Source organism: Gavia stellata, chromosome 5, assembly GCF_030936135.1.
Source record: "Gavia stellata isolate bGavSte3 chromosome 5, bGavSte3.hap2, whole genome shotgun sequence".
In the NCBI taxonomy this organism is placed as follows: Eukaryota; Metazoa; Chordata; class Aves; order Gaviiformes; family Gaviidae; genus Gavia; species Gavia stellata.
The window spans coordinates 1,954,462-1,974,238 of record NC_082598.1 but is presented as its reverse complement, the minus strand read 5'-3'; the positions used below and the strand labels follow the sequence as shown (position 1 = coordinate 1,974,238).

At 47.1% G+C, this 19,777-nt stretch overlaps 1 protein-coding gene across 1 annotated transcript in view; it reads left to right on the top strand.

Annotated features, from left to right (window-relative positions):
- Positions 1-19,777, top strand: part of SFXN5 (sideroflexin 5) — a 106,246-nt gene that overhangs the window by 40,486 nt on the left and 45,983 nt on the right. The window contains exons 5-10 of the mRNA XM_059817851.1: positions 693-719; positions 1,801-1,855; positions 3,796-3,821; positions 8,072-8,125; positions 10,802-10,858; positions 11,726-11,791. Coding sequence (XP_059673834.1) covers positions 693-719; positions 1,801-1,855; positions 3,796-3,821; positions 8,072-8,125; positions 10,802-10,858; positions 11,726-11,791 — 285 coding nt within the window. The remainder of the gene's footprint in view (positions 1-692; positions 720-1,800; positions 1,856-3,795; positions 3,822-8,071; positions 8,126-10,801; positions 10,859-11,725; positions 11,792-19,777) is intronic.

Sequence of the window (19,777 nt, the reverse complement as noted above, 5' to 3'; positions counted from 1 at the left end):
GTACCCCTACTCGTTAGCTCTACCTGCACCTCACGTATGATGTTTCTTCCTCGGTGCTCATAGATCTCTGCTGTCTGAGCCAGATTTGAGGTGTTTTGATGCTGCTGAATTACAGTCAGTAAATAACAGTAGGCGCTCGTGAGAGTTTTAAATGAGATTTTTCCTCTTCACGAGCATTTTTCGGTGCGTTTCCCTTGTGAAAAATGAAAACTAGCGGTGGTTTATTCTGAATCCCGGTGTTATTTCAAGAGATACTTCTTGTGTTTCCCTGCAGGGCTTGCCCCACCTTTGTTCCCCAGCAAACCTTGATTTCCACAGGAAGCTCATCCAAGGAGAGGCTGTGCTAAATTTACCTTGAGATCTACGTGCGACAGAGTTACCGAGATAATTCTTGATTTGTAAAGCTTGTAGCAGAGCGTGAAGTCTGGCTGTTGTTATTCTTTCTTACCATTCAATACAAGAGAGAATATCTTCTCTGCCTTGCTGGTCTTACTGGCCACAGAGGGTTGAAGGAGCTCGGTGTGTGTAAAGGATCTTTAAATACATCCTGGAAGGATGCAGAAAATGAGTCTGTTTGAAAGCAGTCCCTCGCGTTCGTTTACTACAGCAGCTAAAAGATGAATATTTGGGGTTTGGTTTAAAACTACACTGCTCGTTTTTTTAAAATGCAATGTTCTCTTTTATTTTTCTAGCTGTGGGGAGCTCAAAAAATAAAGCAGGTAATATGCTTTTCTATATTTCATTATTGTTTTCAACTATTGCTGCTTTTTTTCCTTTTTGCTAAGCGATGCTGTCCTCTTCTCCATTATTGACTTTGCCAGTTGCTGTTTTGTCTTGCCACAGAAATGTAAATGCAGAGAACACTGTTGCCACCAAAGAGTCTGATTTTTTTTTTTTTTTTTTTTTTTTGTATTTATATATTTTGATGTCTTCATTTTCTCCTTCCTGTCTAGTCAAGAGATTTCTTGTCTCCAGTCTTTTGAAAATAGTTTGACAGTTCTTTGGTAAGGCTCATAACTGTGTCGTACCTTCCTCCTCTGCAGTCCCCGATCGCTTGGGGATTGATTTTTTTTGTCCCCAGCCATTTAATACTGGTGCAACCTCCTGGGCTCATTGTAAAATTTGGTAAAAATGGGCCAACTGAGCTTCAGTGTCTGTTTTTCGGTAAAACAGATTTAGGATTTCCGTGGAGGTTGGACTGTCCACAGCCGCCAGCCTTGGCTGAGAAGCTGTGGATGCACGGAAAGGTTGAATTATCTGGCACATCCAAATCCCGTGGCAGGCGAGGGGATTTTATTTGGGTCACCCTTATGGTGACAACCAGAGCGGGCCATACCTACGTGGTTTTATCCCAACTCAGACGGATCCTGAAGCAGCATTTCAGGTTTCCTAGGACGTGCCGTGCGGGCTCGTGCCAGGCATACCTGCAGATGGGGAAGATGTTCCTCGGACGGAATCCGTCCACCGTGGCTGAGTCTTTACGTGGGTCTCCTGCGACCCATTCGCTTCACGAGCAGCACAAAGTGATTTACACCCTCGTTCCCTCCCGAGCAGGCAGCCCTGCCCTCCCCATCCCTCTGCCACAGCAAGGGCTTTTCCTTTCTTTCATAGGGCAGCGTCTCAGCCAGGACATGAAGCTGCGCCTCGGTGGAGATGCTGAAAACGGGGAGGGACAGAAAATAGGTTTCCCTTTTCCCCTCCTAAATCTGCGTTTCCCCCCCTGGGGTTAAGGTACAGCGGCGGGTGGCCTTTGGGGACAACTTGCTGTGCCTTCACCGTGTCTGTTTGACTGTTTTACAGGCCATCATCCATCCCGATACCAACGAGACCATCTTCATGCCTTTCCGAATGTCAGGTATAGTATGTCCCGATCAGACACTCATTCATTTTACCGGGAATTTGTACAAAATGTTATTTTTTTTCCCTCCTGTTTTTGAATTGCATCTTGTAAACATTTAGGCTGAGATCAGAAAGTAATTCAAATGCCTAAATCCCTTTGCAGTCAGGGAGAATTAGGATCCTCAATGCCTATGCGAGATCTAGTGCTTAATGTTTTCCTTTCCTTCTGATATTTTAACGTGGACTCAAGGTAATGTCTTTTTTGCCAGTTTTGAGGTATCCGTCACTATAATGGGCATTTTAATTTTGTGATAAACAACAAAGCTTGATGCCCAACGAGCAGCTTGGGGTTTTACTCTCCAGGAGAGAATGGGATGAGCCTTATTTTTCCATATGCAGTGGCATTGGAAGCCCAGGAAGGATGAGCTTGTCCGTGGCTTAGCCGGGCTGCTTAATTATTAAATTGTCACCTCCTCCGTCCCGTTCTGGGGTGTCCCTCTGCCACGGGCAGGTCCGCAGCTACCTCTGCTGCGGGTTGAGTCGCGGCTCTCTTGAGGATGCAAGCGCAGCCTTGGTGGTCCTTTCCCAAAGGACTTATTTAAATACTTAGGACCTTTTCCATATTTTTGGGGGGAATATCTTCACCTGACTACTGGGCACAGGGGTAAAATAACAGGGTTGGTGGGTTTTGTTCTCCAGTTCCTTGAAGAAGGATGATGTTGAGGGTGAACTGGAGGGGAGAAAAGCCAGGACCCACTGCTCTGCTGCCTTGTTCTGTATTTTTTTTTTTTTTAATTTTTCTTCCCCTCAGGTCTTTGCCCTTTCCGACTGTAAATTGGATCCATGAGGCTTAATTCAGTAATATTAGTAAAATGCTCTGAGACCTTCTAGTGGAAGTCATAGAGATGAATTTATAATTAGCACAAAAATTGGCAGACTTAGCAGGGGAAAAATATGAAGCATTTGATTTTTGTGGCGCTCAATAAGATTTGGGGTAAAGGCTTATCTCTAATACAGAGAGCTTTAACTTATACCTGTGATTAAAATAGTCCCTGTCTCCTCCATGATGCAAATATACTTTCTTCAGCTTATCCCCTCTTCCTTTTTCTACTGACCTAGAAATAAATGAGCTCTCCTGGTATAAAATCGCTAGCGGAGAGGTTGATAAAGCAGATGGTGAAAGAGGGAGGTCCCACCGATGGTGGCATGGTCCTGCTCCTCAACTGCCATGGGCTCTGCAGCTTGTTAGATGGCTTCATGAGCCCCTTCAGCACGCTGTGCTGGTGGGACCAGGCTCAGCGAGAGGGGAAGGGGCGCAAAGCTGGGGAGTTTTCTCCTGGGTTAGCGAGGGTGGGTTGTGGGAGGGTCTGATGAGCAACAGAGCTGGCACGAGGGAGGGAACAGATTGCGTGACTGAGCCGGGGAAGGGGGGCAGGATCTCCCCCTTTCCGTGGCAGCAAGCCATTAGGTCAGCTCAGTTAGCACCAGCGCGGCAGCATCCAGCTCCTCCTGCTCCGGACCGAGCAGCTCCTGGTCTGAGCTGTCATCCCTTCCCTTCTGCTGATTTGAGTTTTTGCTGGCTGCCGAGCCCAGCTCAACAACACGATGCCCTCTGAAGTGCTAATACCACGTACTGGCACAGACTGGGTTTACCGGAGTAACCTTTAGGGTCTAGATGTTGTAAGTTCCAGGGGAATTCTTAGAACGCGACCCAGGAAAAGCAAATAGAGGATGGGAAGGAGATTGGGCAAAAATCAGGCGGCTGCTCTGGTTGATGCTTGGTGCATCAGGATGTCCCCGCAGTGGCACGGAGGTGGTGGAAATGAGCGTTGGCCGTCATGCCAGATAGGGCTTCTACCCTAAACTGGGAGATGTCTTCGATGTGATTTTTTTTCCATCCCAAAACTGCGTATTAAAATGCATGCATCTCTTTTTTTTTTTCTTTTTTTTTAATAGGTTACATTCCCTTTGGAACACCCATCGTAAGTATTTTAACATCTCTCCCCGCTTTGTTTGCGAGTACCAAGAAATGCATTTTTTAGCACTCACAGACAATTCTCCAAATTCCACCTTACCGCCTCGCCACACGTTCACACAGGGTTCCCACCTTCCCCGTCGCACGTTAGCAAGGGCTTCGTCGTGTAAAGCCTGCCCTACGGACGTTGTGCGCAAGGTTGTTTTATCTATTTAACGTCGTTCATCCAGCCCCCTGCAACGTCTTCAGCTTTATCTTTCCCTTCTGGAAAGGGAAGACCAAGATGAGCTCATTGCCTGCGAAATGCAACTTCTGCAACTCTCAGATTTCATCTTTGGACACTTTTTTTATTTGCGTGTTTTACAAGTCGCTTCCCGAACGTGACAAGCTACAGCACGGCGAGGCCGGTGTCGTGCGCTCTCATCTTGATTAATTAAAGCGGCGAGCGCTTTCCGTGGGGTTATCGCTAAGGGCGTTTTTAGTTTGTACTTGTTATTGTGAAATTTGTAAGCATTTGGGTGCTCTCGAGAGCGAAAGCCAGAAGGGAGGTAATTCTGCCTGTCTTCCTAACACTGAAACCTCAGCTTGTCTTCAGGAACAGGAACGATTAATTAACCCCATTTTATGAATGGGGAAACCGAGGCACGCAGTTTTGCCCAAAATCGCTCAAAGTTGATGCCAGAAGGTAGCTGGTCCTCGTAGCCGCCAGCTCTTGGCTCAGCTTATTAGATCACGCTTATTAAAACGGTTGAAGGAGCAAAATCTGCTAAATTTAATCTTCCTAAACACAGTGGACCGTGGCACAGTACGTACTTAAAGGTAACGATCCTTTCCCGAACAGCGATAGCGGGGTTGCTAGCACCTAAAAGCAGAAATCATCGCGGCTGTTGCTATTTGTTGTCGTGCATAAAGGTTTGGTGGTAACTTTGTATGGGGCATTTTAAAAGAAAAGGTTAAACAAAAATGAGTTAACGATCAAATTGACAATGAAATCGGCCCAAATCCAGAGCTGTCAGAGGAGCCGAGAGCTGTCAGATGAGCCCAATTTCACTAGCTGTAAAGGATAAACTGGAACCTCTTGTCATTTAAAAAAAAAAAACCCAAACGTTTCAAATGTTAAAATTAAAATGTAACATTTATGCCAATCGATCTGTGAAATTTAGTGACAAAATTGGCAGCCTGCTCTAGCATAAAAACAGTTTGAGTCTTGCATTTCACATAGGGGGATGGGATTTCCTCAAGAGAGGCTTAATGTGCCTGCGGTGGGCTCTGGCTGAGCGAGCATGGCTGTCCTCGCCCGCAAAGCCGTGCCGGCGTGCCGTTGCACCCGCGCTAATTGTCCCGGTGTTCGGGGGTCAGTTAAACACCCTGCATAGATTCCGGCAGAGACGTGATCAGATTATGTATTAACAGGTTTCCTGCCTATCAGTCAATACATGATGCTGCCTATATACATGACTTTTTTTTCCCCCTAAATACAATACAAAATTATACAGTAATACAATACAAAATATTACAATATAATTCAGTATGCTTTGGCTCATTGTGAAAGAAATTAAGGTCTTGCTGAAAATAATAATTTCTCTTCTGGCCGAAGCAGCTACTCCCCTGACACAACCAAATCCTGCGGCTGTTTATTCTTTCCCCGAGTTGCAATCGTTTGCTTTTCTTTTCAGCCTCCGTCCTTTCCAGGCTCGGGTTTATGGTTCCACCCCAGAATTGGTTGCAGTGGCAGAGTGGGGACAGGATGGAGGATGTGTCAGCGTAGGGAGAGTTTGTGTTTGCCCACCTAGATTTCAGCCCAGGAGGGAGCAAATCCAGCCGCTCACGTTATCTCCCTTTGCTTTAGGGATGAGATGTGCAGGGCGGCTGCTGGGCTGTAGCCTTTTTCCCTGGGTTTGTGTTTCTAGCCAGGGATGAGAGGCTCCAAGGAGGAAGTTTTGTCTGCATTTCGGAAATTCAGGTTAAGACACGGGCAGTGGAGGTGGAGCGGAAGCCGTGCTGCCGTTCCCAGCTGCCACCCACAGCTTTAAGCACCTTATTTTCCCCAGCCATTTGAAAATGGGGGGGTCTTGCTCAGGTTTCGAAGTGCGTGGAGAAGACCCGGGTGTTAATATGGGGTTGCAGGTGACTCTCGCTGACGCACAAGGCAGGATTTGGGGCTTGCAAGAGGAGAGCTCGTAATGCGAACGCACCGCGAGGCTGCTCGGAGCCGACAGATGTCCGAGCGGCGGCTTTAGCCCTGGCTTTGGGGCCGCGAAGGGCCCTTCACACCTGATAGGCAATTAAATTTTGTAGCTGGTACTTTTCTAGTGTTTAGAAGCTTTTTTTATTTTGTTTTCCTTCTTAGTTATTTTTTCCCCTGACAGTAATTAAAAGTGAAACTGTACATTTCTTGACAGACTCTTGCACATATGGAGAGTTTGCATTTAAACGTGCCTCTTTCAGTCATACAGATTTTGGGTGCTCTTTTTTATTTATTTATTTTCCGCTTTTATTTTTCTCGGCGCTCAGCTTCAGCTGACAACGTAAGTAGCTGCCTGCAGTCTTCCCTCTCCTCCGGAGCCTCATTAGCCCGCTGGCTTCAGGGGCGTAAGTCTGTCCTGGGGTGAGGAGGTTCATCGCCTGTTGAATTCGTTTGGCTAAGACCGGCAACGGAGTAATTAATGACAAGATCCACATATTGAATGGAAGCGGTAAATTAGTGTAACTTGCACAGATTGGCTCTCGGCCAGCGTACAAAGTAGCTGTAACTTCACGAAAGGCTGTAGGAGGAAAAGCTGGAGGAGGAGGAGGAGAAAGGAAAGGAGATGTAAATGAAATCAGGCCTCCCAACCCTATTACCCTTTTGTTTGTTGTTATTTCTCTCTTATGTCCTTGAGCGTAGAAGTTGCCTCCTCTTCAACTGATGCTGCTGCAGATGTGCAGAGACGGCTTTAGCTTATCCCTCCTTGCGGCAGGCTCTCTATGCCCTAATGGGGAAGTTGTCTTTCTTCTCAGCTTCTTAGGAATAAACGCCAAGAAAATGGTGCAGAAGACGGTCTGAGTTTGTTAGTGAACTCACAGCCTGCTTGCCCAGATGCCTCGGAGACGTTTCAGTTCACATGAGTGTCCTGAAAATAAATGTATTTGGAATTAAAAGGAGTTGTTCAGTCTTTATACTCTTAACAAAGGTGCGAGTGTGATTTTGCAACGAGAATCCCGTCTTCTTCAGAAGCTATCAGGGATTTAAGGTGCAGGATGGGAGGAAAGGGCAATGATGTTAGGAAGTGTCTCATCTTACCTGTTTCTTACCCAAGAACTCCTCTTCCTGTCGGTCTTTGTTGGGTTTATCATTGAGAGTCCCCTTGCTTTGCATCCCTTTCCTCTTCTTCAACTTTTTATGCTTTAAGAGGAAAGATTGCCATAAAACAAGGTAGGAAGGAGTCCGGCAGCACCACGTTGTGTGTAAGAGATGGGGCTTTTAAAGAATTGCAGAGGGTGTGCCTACATAGTATATTGAGACGTGTCCCAAGGTGCTCTCAGGACGGTATAGGCAACATACGCCTGTGCGGCCTCGGGTGCTGCCACGGGTGACCCTGCAAATCCTGTGGCATCTCGCATTCACGCGACAGCGGGCAGCACCTGGCCAGATGTGCTGGGACAGGCCCCCGGGAGCCCCTGGGAGACAGCGATCCTCAGCCTGAGCTCATAACCCAAGCAGGAGTTTTCGCAGCTCGGCGTGTGACACATCAACAATTCTCTTCGCTTAAAACAAAATTCAGGCTCCCAAACAGGAGCACATGTGCTTCCAGGTGGCACTCCTGTCTTCAGATGTTCAAATCGGATTTCTTTCTTGTGCTTGAAACAGCGAATGTGCCAAAGGAAAATAAGAAAAACCCCCTTCGCTGCCAATAGTAACAACTTGCAACTCTTGCATTCATGCAATGTTTGCGTTATCCTCCAGAAATACCTGGATTAAAGAATTGATTATGTTTTAATGAACTAATCTTTGGGCAGGATCTGCTGCCAGACTCTTTTCAAGGTGTGTTGCAAGCAATAAAGATGCAAAGCTTTCACGGGCAGCTGCGTTACCCAGTTTCACCACTGGCAAATTGAGAGACTATAATAGGCTGAAGTTCAATAACTATAATGAAATAAAGCCATAAATGAAGATAACTTATTCATTAGAAATAAGCTTGCTGTTTGTGTGCCTAGAAGAGCACCGAGAGCAAACCAACAATGCATTTACTAATGAGAAAATCTCTTCTCTTGCAGGTCGTCGGTCTTCTCTTGCCCAACCAGACGCTGGCATCCACTGTGTTTTGGCAGGTAACGCTCGTCTGAATGAGTGGAGAACGTGAGGGAAGGGAAAGCGGCAGTTGACTTGTGTCCAGAGGACAAACGGATGGACGTGGCTTTTCTGCACTGGCAATGCTTTCGTTAATGGGGAAGTGATGTGGCTGGATATAATTAGGGAAAGGTTTGGTAGGTCTGGAAGGGGCTATAAGCAAACTATTGGGTCCGCTTTCCAGCGCCCGTCTATTTATGCTATTGCAAGGGACATGCGAAATAACCCGGGATCTCAGAATCAGCTTTTTGGACCCATTTTGTACAGGTCTAAATGATTGCAGCGTGTACTTCCATGAAAATCTAGGCCCTTAAGCTCACACATCTGCTGTTTTGAAGACACCCTGTCAAGTAGTTGGGATCTTCCTTGGTGTATTCCCGTTGGAAGTGCAACGTGTGCGCAGGGCTGGGGGCAGCGGGAGGCCCCGTGCCCAGGAATTTTGGGAATAGCTGTGCATTGCAAAGGCAAGGAGCTCTGCATTCAATGCGCTACAGGGGGTTTGGGGAAAAAAAAGTGTGTGTGTAGGGAGGTGTTGGTGTTATTTCCCATTAAAATTCTGGGAATTAAGAGTAAGGGGCGGAAGCAGGCACATGAATGAGTTTTATCCATAGTAAACACCCCACTTAAGTATAATTTCAGCACTAACTGAAATGCAAAACCACGTTACTTTCAGACGTATTTTTAGTTGCGAATGTCTTTTTATTGTCTACAGTGTAAGTGATGATAGAGAATTATGCGGTTAAGAAATACCAAAGCAGAATGGGATCTGCCTAGTATGTTAGAAAGACTGCCGAAACGAGAATGTATTGGTACGTGCCACTAACTTGTGGTTTGGTGTATTTAGCGACAAGTTGTGCCACGTGGCTTTACCTGCTGGGAGTGGAATAGTGGCTGGAGACATCTAGACTCATTCATATTTTTGAAGGCAACTTGCCTCACCTATTTTTAGACATCTGCGATGGAAAGGGTTGGCTTTTGGAGAAGTTACTCTTGCGGGAGCGAGGAGCGAGCCAGCCCGGATAGCTGCCTTGGGCCGGGTGCCTTGTAAATGGCTTACATGAGGCACTCCCTATTCCCGCCATCACGGCGTAGCTGGGAGAAACTTTTGGCTTTAAAAGGATGGAATAATCCTTTTAAAACTAGAAAGAATGTTTCAAACGCAGAACCAAAATGAGCCCACTCAAGGAGGAAGTCATAGCAGGCAAGTCCGGCAGTCGTAGCCTGTCCGAGCCGCTGCCGGATGGTTCTCAAACTGATGAGTGGTTCTCAAACTCTTCCCTCCACCGTGATGGGCACATGGGTCACCCCTTTCTGAAAAATGCAAGTAGGAGGAGTAGCAACATAGAGAGACATCACCCAAAAAGCCCAGGAGGGTGTCAGGCAGCCACCTGGGAAGACAATGGAGTCAAGAAACGGGTAGTAGGGATGTCTTCAACCTAGAGATGGCTTAAACTCTAGATAAAAGGACAATATCTGAGCAGTATGTCCACATCTCTCTGAAAAGGAGATTTATCCAGGTAAACAGCATAGGATTTAGGGATGATGCATATTAATGCATTAACAAACACTGGGTCCTAAAGGAGCAGGCTTGTACAGTGAAGCAGTTGTTGCTGATGCCCAAAATGTACATGTCTCAGGTTAGTTCTAGCCTGGTCCTGTGGACCTGCTAATCTAGATATGAGCTGCGGGGGTTAAAAAAAGCCCCTCCACATCTGGAAAATTGAGGCAGATTTCCAGCATGTATTGGCAAGCTGACTTTGTAATTTTTTTAAAAAAAATATTACTTAAAGAAAACAAAAAAGCCAGGTTTGCTAGGTGCAAAGTTCCAGGCTAGAGAGTTGATCAGCAGGAAAAAACGTGCTCTTGGGCCGCGAACTTGGCAATGACTGGGCTGATCCCCGTGTTTTAGTGCCTCGTTTCACTCCCTCTCCTCACCCTCACTTCATTCCCCCTCCTCCTCCGTCTTCGTTCTGGCTACAGCTGGAGAGGAGTCCAATTCTGACATGCTCTGAGCTGCGAACATGGGGTTTGGGGGATGAAAACTGTAATTTTCTTTACGTTGCCAGCAGTTGCCGGGGGTAAAACCCCTTCCGGAGCGCGGTGCTACTGATCCCCAGCTGCTGCCATGCTGCTTTGGTGACTAGTCCTGCTCCAAAAGGTTGGGGACAGAAATACCAGTTTAGTGGCATCCGTGTCCGTAAGGTGGTACATCTGCTCATCTCCTGTTCCTCAGCTGGAGCCTCCTATGACCCTCTGTTTGAGAACCGTGGAGCTTAAGAAGTGACTGACGGAAAGGCTGCTGGCCTTACTGCTACGTCTTAACAGCAGTATGGATTTGGTGCTGATGAAAAGAAAGACCCGTAGCACCGAGATGTCATGTGGAGGTGGATTGGGCCAGGAGGAGAGTTGCACCTCAAGCGTACAGGGAAGCAGAACTGCCCTCTGGGCACTGGGTGCCTTGGGATTTCTGTCCCTCACTTTGAAGGGCATTAAGTCAGACGTAGGGCACGCATGAGCCTTTGAAAAGAGGTGGCAAGTTGTGAGCAGGTCCAAAGGGACATGAATTTTCCGGCGGCACTCCCACGTTTATAGATTTTTATTTTTTTTTATTTTTGTGAGGTTATGTTTATGCCTTTCTCTTCTTGTTTCCTCTTTAGTGGTTGAATCAGAGCCACAATGCCTGCGTCAACTATGCAAACCGCAACGCGACAAAGGTGAGGAGACCCAACATATGCGTCGCGTGCAGCGCGTTAGGTCTGTTTTGACACGGAAACATAAGTCTTGTCTCTTCGCTGTTAATAGAAACTGAGGAGTCGGCACTATGGTGAATTTTTAGATTGGCCGTTCTCCTGTGTAGACTTCCATTTTAAACCTCAGCTGTAAATGGCATCAGGATCTCAAAATCACTCGAGGCATAGAAGTAACGCTCAATGCCTTTGAGCTGAACCAGTATATAGTTCTAACTGGTATGAAATTATTTAATTTGATATGTAAATGAGCACAAAGCAACATGGTATCTGGGTTTTTGGATAGCAGGAGGCGGCTCCATGGTCACACTGCCATCTCCCGAGGACTTTATATGCGCTACCAGCGGTGGTGCCGGGAAGTGGTGGGGTTGTTCCTGCTCTCTTCCATCGCTTTAGCCTTCATTCATCCCATGTCAGGATGTGGGAAGCTTAAGACGGGAAGCTGAGTTGGAACCCATCCAGCTGATTGAGATAACATTTCAAAGACAAATATTTAATGTGGAGAGTTTGGGGTTCATCACTAGTGTGTAAGAATGCTAATTTTGTACCGTTTGCTGAATTTCATTCGCATACTTCCTTTAAGCTGCTACTATTATAATTTTCTGATGCCAATTAATTTTCCATTCCCTTTAACCTTGCACATGAGGTTACAATTTTCCTTGCTTTTGCCGCTGCTAGCTGACAGACCGTGTGTCACAGAACAATATGACAAAATTAAACCTGTCTCTGCTTTAAAACAAATGAAACGAAAACAAAACAAACAAAAAAGCTCGGTTGCATTTTAATAACCAGAAGTTTGTTTATTGAAAATATGTTTTGTTTTTCTTTCCAAAGCCTTCTCCGACATCCAAGTTCATCCAGGGCTACTTGGGAGCTGTCATAAGTGCTGTCTCAATAGCAGTGGGTAACGCTTTATATCTATATATTTCACTACTCAGTAACTGCTCCCTTACAGTAGTACTGCAGTGCTTTTGAGATGTTTGTTTGAATTGCCAAGCATGTTTATCTTTTAATTGACAGAATTCAGTCTACATAACCACAAAATATTTTAACCATGAGGTGTCTCTGTCCATGCATGCCCAAACTTTTCAACAGAAGGAGACTTCTGCCACTGATGGCTTCCAGCATGTCCTGCACTGTGCGCTGCCCGGGTCTCTGCACCGTGGCTTTGCTGTTGGGTAAACTCAGATTATCCACGCGTGCGTTAATTCGTGGTGAATTAGCCTAGTCCGAGTTAAAAGAGTGACTTTGAGGCTGCAGAGTGATAGTGTGAGAGCTGACATGCTGAATGGAGGCGGGCTGTTGGAGATGTTCTCCTGGCGGGTCAGCACCTTGAATTGAAAGAATCACAGTGCTCGAAATGCCGTCTTTCACCTGGGGACAGTGTTCGAGCTGGAAATGGTGTTCAAGTCATATCTGAAGTACTCTGTAAGAGAGGAGCTTTTAACAGTGCTAAAATCGTGGTCTCGTGGTGCAGTCATCAGCCTTTTAATACTCGCGTTGCCCAGAAGCACCAGTTGACGTGGTTAGCAGGGTCAGCTAATTCCCAAGGAGGCAGGTACATTTTTCAGGAGCAACTTATGGAAGTTATTTCTTACGTTGGCTTTTCAAATAAGCCTCTGCAACGTATGGTTGTACCTTTTCTGCTGGGACATTAAAGATCTCACAGCAGTTTATATTTTTTTTTCCTCTGGCCAAGACTCTTTTCCTTTTTCTCAAGCCACAGACATCCTTTTCCAGGCATTTTTTCTGAAAACAGACTGTGCCGTGGGAGGAGGTCAGCACTCAGCCTGGTCACCACGCCATTTGTACCCAGGTTCCCCCATTCACCGTCGGGAAAAAGCTGCATGAACTTGTTTAGATTTCTTTACAAGGTAAAAGGTTTGTCTAGAGCAGGCTGTGGATCGTTAGGAGAATTATGGAGGCAGGAGCTCCTGGCTGGGAACTGGCAGTGAGCAGTTTGGCACATCACGTCCACAGTGGACAGCAGAAAGTCTGCACAAAGTATATCTCTGTGTTCTGCAGCTGCCAGACCGCACCAGTGGTAGCGAAGGGTGTAGAGTTGGTGAAGTGCCTTGCAGGTTTGAGTGGAAACTGTCCCTTTTGTTGGATATGCTTCTGCCTGATAGTTTTCCGTATTGCTGGCTTGGCTTGCTCACTGGTTGCCGTAATGCTCCTCTCTTGTCACCTGTATTATCCCTTCGCTGCAGGCTTAACCCAGACTGCGCACACAGACCAGCCTCGCCTTGGCGTGAGCTCCCACTCTTCATCACCCCGTGAAGATGTGTCCACACCAGCTCCACGCTTTTGCAGCTGAAATACAATCTGAGTCCCCATCCCACCAACCTCAGCACTTCGGTTAGCAGCCGTTCTCTGTCCACTGTTTCCTGGTGTAGCACGGGGGAGCTTGGCTGTCCTCCTCGGTCCTTAGCTCAGAATTTTTTCCACCTTGTGAATTAGTAAAGCGAAGCTCTCTAGCTTGATGTGCTGCTGGTGCTCACAACCTGCCTTCCAGCACAGCTGCAGCGGAGGGATGATGACTGGTTCCACGTTGTTGGCATTAATGCTCCTCTCCATTTTGGCAACAGGGGCAGATAGAGGGCAGGAGACACGGAGAAGTGATGTTGGCAGTTTTGTCACCCCAAGAAGCTGACAGGCTTTGGTAAGGAAACCACTTGGCCGGCGAGCGGCGATGCGATGTCCATCTTGGGACAGCTGATGCAGGTCGTTAAAATCTCTGGTTCCTCCTAGGCTGACTGCAAAGGAGCTGAAGCAGAAAGATAGGTTCAGAGTGCAGAAGGGACCATCAGTGGTGCTGTGAGAAACACTCGTTCTCTGAAGCAGTGTGAAAAGCTACACCAAGACTTGTAGATGAAAGAAATTACAGCAAACCAGCAGTGGTCTGCTGTTAGTGTGGCTGTCACCGCTGGTGACACATGGGTGGCTCATCAGTCTGCTGATGGTAGATCAGCTCTTCATCCCGTGGTGGTCTGTATCTCTGGGCAGGAATGTTGTTCTGCTCGAGGATCGGAAGGCTCTGCAGAGGGATCTGGACAGGCTGGATCGATGGGCCCAGGCCAACTGTATGAGGTTCAACAAGGCCAAGTGCCGGGTCCTGCACTTGGGTCACAACAACCCCATGCAACACTACAGGCTTGGGGACGAGTGGCTGGAAAGCTGCCTGCAGAAAAGGACCTGGGGGTGTTGATTGACAGCCGGCTGAATATGAGCCAGCAGTGTGCCCAGGTGGCCAAGAAGGCCAACGGCATCCTGGCCTGTATCAGAAATGGTGTGGCCATCAGGAGTAGGGAGGTGATGGTGCCCCTGAACTCGGCACTGGTGAGGCCGTACCTCAAATGCTGTGTTCAGTTTTGGGCCCCTCACTCCAAGAAGGACATTGAGGTGCTGGAGCGTGTCCAGAGAAGGGCGACGGAGCTGGTGAGGGGTCTGGAGCACAAGTCCGATGAGGAGCGGCTGAGGGAGCTGGGGTTGTTCAGTCTGGAGAAGAGGAGGCTGAGGGGAGACCTCATCGCTCTCTACAACTACCTGAAAGGGGGTTGCAGAGAGGTGGGTGCTGGTCTCTTCTCCCAAGTGACAAGTGACAGGACAAGAGGAAATGGCCTCAAGTTGCGCCAGGGGAGGTTCAGGCTGGATATTAGGAAAAATTTTCTTTACTGAGAGAGTGGTGACACACCGGAATAAATTGCCCAGGGAGGTGGTGGAGTCACCATCCCTGGAGGTGTTCAAGGAACGTGTGGCACTGTGGGACATGGCTTACAGGGCATGGTGGTGTGTGTTTGTTTTTGGTTTTTTTGGGTTTTTTTTTTGTTGATGGTTGGACTTGATGATCTTACAGGTCTTTTCCAACCTTACTGATTCTGTGATTCTGTTAGTTGTACCGTTTACTCCTTGGTGGTGAAGGAACCAGTGTTTTGTACAGAGCAACAAGCTTTGAATAAACGCAGAAACTGAAACGATGCTGGGATTTCTCTGTCCACAGAACTTGTAGGTGCATCTCCAGCAGGAGCCCCAGTGCCTGGTTGTCTTGCACACCTTGGCTGTCCATCATGGGAGGGCTTTAAAAGCACCATGAGGAAAGATGATGCCACAGTATTCTGTATTTAAAGCATTTCAAGCTTGTGCAAGAGGAAGCCTTCCTTCAGTGGTGCGGATGCCGAGAAGGTGTTGCTGCCTTCTTGTGTAAGTGCGTGCCACGATGATCCCGCCAGACCGGGCTTCCCACTGGGATGCCCTTAGCGTGTGCAAAGAGTACTGTGAGCTCTGGAATAGCAGTGGGTTTGTCGCTGTGGTATTCTGAGGGTCAGAACATTGTTACAGGGAGGCAGGAGCTTTCCTTAGATCCGACAATGTGGTTGGGGGAGCGGGGAAGGGCAGCAGCCTTCGTGGATACTTTCTCCTTCCTGATGTGGGAAGGAGGTCTGCTTCCAAAGTGGAGCATGCTATGGCGCTTAGGGTGTGCGAAAATGAGATGAAGTCGCTGCACACCAAAGTCCCCATGTAGACGAGCCGTCGGGGACACTACCGATGTGCGTGTTACTGCAGAATAGCTTGTGTCCTGATAATCCTTAGCACCGCTTATTGCTTGCTCAATTCCCGATGCAGAGCAGCCGAGGGAAAAGCCTGCAGAGCAGGGAGTGATTTTTATGTTGCAAATATCTGGATTAATAACCAGCATCTCCTCGAGCGTTTTTGGTTTGGTGTTTTTTTTTTTTTTTTTAAACGGTGATGACAAATAATCTAGAAATAGCCCTGAGGTTTGTTACGTTGGATTGTAAGGCCTCAGCCCTCATTAACTGATCTCTGCTGTCAGTTAACAACAAATCACCTCCCAGTGTGAGCCTATTAGGACCAGATGACCTGAAAACAAGTGCCACTGCCTCCAGTGGTCTGCTGAGACGCGGTATTAATTAACGTGAGCCCCTTCCATGTTTGCAGTTGGCAAGCGACGCGGGGAGAAGGCTCATGAAATGACAGATCAGTTGACTTGTGATTGTGCTTCCCATCGTCTTCACCCTCCGTGTCTTTATCTAACGAGAGGGACAAACAAATGGCTTTCTCACGCATACAGCAGAGCAGATTTTGGCTTTACGCTTCTCGCAATTAAACTAGAAGTCTTAGCAAATCTTTGCAAATAACCTGATTCTTTTCCCACCTCAGAGAGAGGAATTGCTGTCAGAGAGAGGCAACGCTTCTCTCTTAGATACAGTGCTACACCTGGGACTCCGAATTTGCAGCCCTTTGGGATGAGTTTTTTGAGGAATCAATATTCTTTTTTTCAATATTTTTCAGTATTTCAATTTTTTTTCCCCAATATTCCTTTTTTTTCCACCTACTCTCAGCTCAGCACAATTCATAGCATAGCTTCAGGCAAGGAAAGCTCTGCCAGGTCCAGAATTTTCTCTCTTCTCCCATGCAGTACTCAGGTGAGGCAATCACTTGAAGTGAGGCTAGCAAAGACATCAGAAGGGATAATTTTAAGACTGAGTGTGGGAAAAGAGGTGACAAGGCTGAAGTCACAGATCTCTTCCATCTCTAACTTCTTCCATGACACTTCTGCACCGTCTCTGCCGCCGGGCACGTGCCGAGATCTGGGCTACCTGCTCCGCACAAGCGTGCGACATCTCTGAGCTTCGCTTGCAGCGGACAATATGTTTAGACAAGTCTGATTACCGTTAACTAACCTAGATTTCTGTTTCTCCTTCTGTGATTGTAGTTTATTTTTATCACATTCTCCATACATCAGCCTCCTTCCTGCCTTTTCTTTTGATTGCACTCGTTTTACTGCTTTGCCAAACGCTGAGTGGTAATTGTTTTTTTTTTTTTTTTAAACAATTGAGTGGATTCCTGTGATTAAGCCTTATTTTCTGATATCTGGCTGCTGTTCACGATGGTGGTGTACGAAGCGCAATTAGTACCAGCTGGTTTTCCTAAGCAAGGCAAACAAAGGCAGAGAGTAGTAAAAAGACTTGAGAAAGACCAAGCATATTTTAAATGTTTCCCCCCCACCAAATATTCTAGCGCCAAGAGCTGTACCGATCGGAGGGTTTGTAATTATACAGAAACCCTTTCCAGCCGGCACACGCACACACTCTTGCTCTCCGCTAATTTTGTCATGCTTTTAAAAGGTTAAAAAAGCTATGTAATCAAACCCAATTTTATTGTTAATAACCATTTTATACATATTTTATAAGTAGGTTTCTTAGTTTCAGGTCCAGACTCGATTTGCTACTGTATTGCTGATCCCTTTTGCAGCTGATTCAGCTCTTCGCTACTATGGCCTTAGACTGTAACTTCAGTTTGAGGTCAGAAGGGATTCTTGCAGCTGCAATTAAATGCCTACAAATTAAACCGGAGCCAGACAAGGGCTGTGAGCAGCCGCTCTCTGGTTTCTGGGTTGTCACTGGTGCTGAGACCAGCAGAATGGAGACCGGTGGTGTCAGCCATGGGGTTGCCTCACCTGGAGCCCGTGGTGGTGAGTTGTTGGGTTTCTCCATACACCCTCCTTGACGGGGTCTGGAGCCCAAATCTGATGAGGAACGGCTGAGGGAGCTGGGGGTGTTCAGTCTGGAGAAGAGGAGGCTGAGGGGAGACCTCATCGTTCTCTACAACTACCTGAAAGGGGGTTGTGGGGAGGTGGGTGTTCGTCTCTTCTCCCAAGAGATAAGCGACAGGACAAGAGCAAATGGCCTCGAGTTGCACCAGGGGAGGTTTAGGCTGGATATTAGGAAAAAATTCTTTCCTGAGAGAGTGGTGAGACACTGGAATAAGCTGCCCAGGGAGGTGGTGGAGTCACCCTCCCTGGAGGTGTTCAAGGAACCTGTGGATGTGGCACTGCGGGACATGGTTTAATGGGCATGGTGGGGTTGGGTTGATGGTTGGACTTGATGATCTTACAGGTCTTTTCCAACCTTAGTGATTCTGTGATCTCACAGCAGTGGTGTTATTGCCGTTGGTTTCCATAGTCTTTGGATAAGAGCTTTGCACATCAGGTTTTTAATTTCCACAATCACGGCTTCATGTTCTGCCAAGACCGGCTCCAAATCTAGCTCCTTGTGATACCGAAGATCCCATGCAGACTCTCCAAGGGGTTTCTCTCTTCTGCCAGTATCATCTGGCCATGTATCTGACGTCTCCCAGTAAGCAGCATATTGTCACTCAGCTTGGTGCCCAGGTCATTAGCTCGTTGTCCATCTGTTGTCCACTCCATGTGCCCTGGAGGTGCCACGTACATCGGTACTGCTGGCAGCATTGTCCTCCCCTGTTGACAGGATGGGCTCTAATTAGACCGCAGCAAGCCTGGCAGGCATGTAAAGCGTGTTTTACCTATATAGGTGTATGTAACTTAACCAGGGAATGTTTATCGTGACTGCCTAGGCACGGTGGCACTGAGCTTTCCCCTTTGATAGGGGTTTGATTGTCCCCTGATGAAAAGGGAAGCAAAAACACATGTGTGAGATCAGGCACCTCTGAAGTGGAGGGATGGTGGGGTTTTCCCCAATTAATACAATAGCCAGGCTCCCTCCTTCCCCTTTCAAATATACCAGCGTTTATAACTTCTCAGAAGGTTTTTATTAGGTGCAAGTTTGGGATTTATGGTCTTGTCTGTACAGAGGCAAATAAATACGTTGTTCTCACTTAGCAACCTGAGCTAAATTCTGACAAAAGTAGGTGTTTTGTCATCTTTTGTGTAAAAGATAGAGATGCAATGTCATGTAACCATGACTGCCAGCCAGGCTGAATATTTTGTAGTGATCTGTACACTTAAAATGTACCTGCCCAGGACTTGAACGTTTCCTTGTGGCTTACCTTACTGGGTAAACTTGAGTTAAAAAATCAGGTGATTAATGCCATTAATAACTTTGATGCTATCAGCTACTAATGACTCACCTTGGAGTCACTGTCGTGACTCTGGTGTACAGGAGGGTGTTTAAAGCATCTCTTCCCAGGCAGATCCAGGTCTTTTCATTTTAAAAGTGCCTCCTTGCTTCCTGACCCTAAATCCTGACTCTGGACAAGCCAGTGGAGGTAGGGAACCAGTGCCAGTATGGTTTAGTGATGTCCTGGCTTACTGTGTGGTGTGCACCTGCTGCTTTCACAAACTGTGAAAGTATGTGGAGTTAAACTTGAATATGTATAAAACCAAACTAGGCTAAAACTAGAGAGAAACAAGAGAGTTTTAATGACCTAATCTGGTTTGCTGAGGTATCCTGTGATACTTTCTTTCCTTGGAAAAATGCAAGGGAAAAAAGCATTCCTGCTAGTATAGAGTTTTATAGAAATCAGTTTTAGGACCCCTGACACTCTTGGTCTTGGTTTGAGGATTCGGACACGTTTTCATCCAGCGAACTGCTGCAGCAGTTGGAGATGTTGCCTTCCTTCAGCTTCTTGTCACCCCTCTTGTCCCTACAGTGGCTGTGCAGAAGTGGAGTGTGCGAGTGCTCCTTGGCTTGGGGCAAAGGAAAAGATGCCTTGGGTGAGTCTGTGGTTGCAACCAGCAGAGCCAAGGTGGAGGTTAGTCCCTCCAGCCGCTCCTGCCTACCTGCCCGCTGAAGGCTGGTGCCTCCACGAGCCCGTAACAGGAGTTCAAAGAAACAACCAGCAACAATCTGCTGAAGTTAAATGCAACGAGATCACTTGGACAGGAGCAAAGGGCAGAGCTCTCGCTATGGAGTAGCGTATGTGCTGCGATAGCCCCCAGCACGCTGTATGGGAGCCCCTGCAGATATTTGGGGTGCCCTGGGAGGTTGGGCTTGGCTCTCAGCTCTGTTGCATGGTTAGGAAACAAAGGCAGAAGCTACTTGACTTGGTGTCAGGACCGATGTAGGAAGCTCTTCAGAGCAGAAACTCAAACCTAGATGCTCCAGG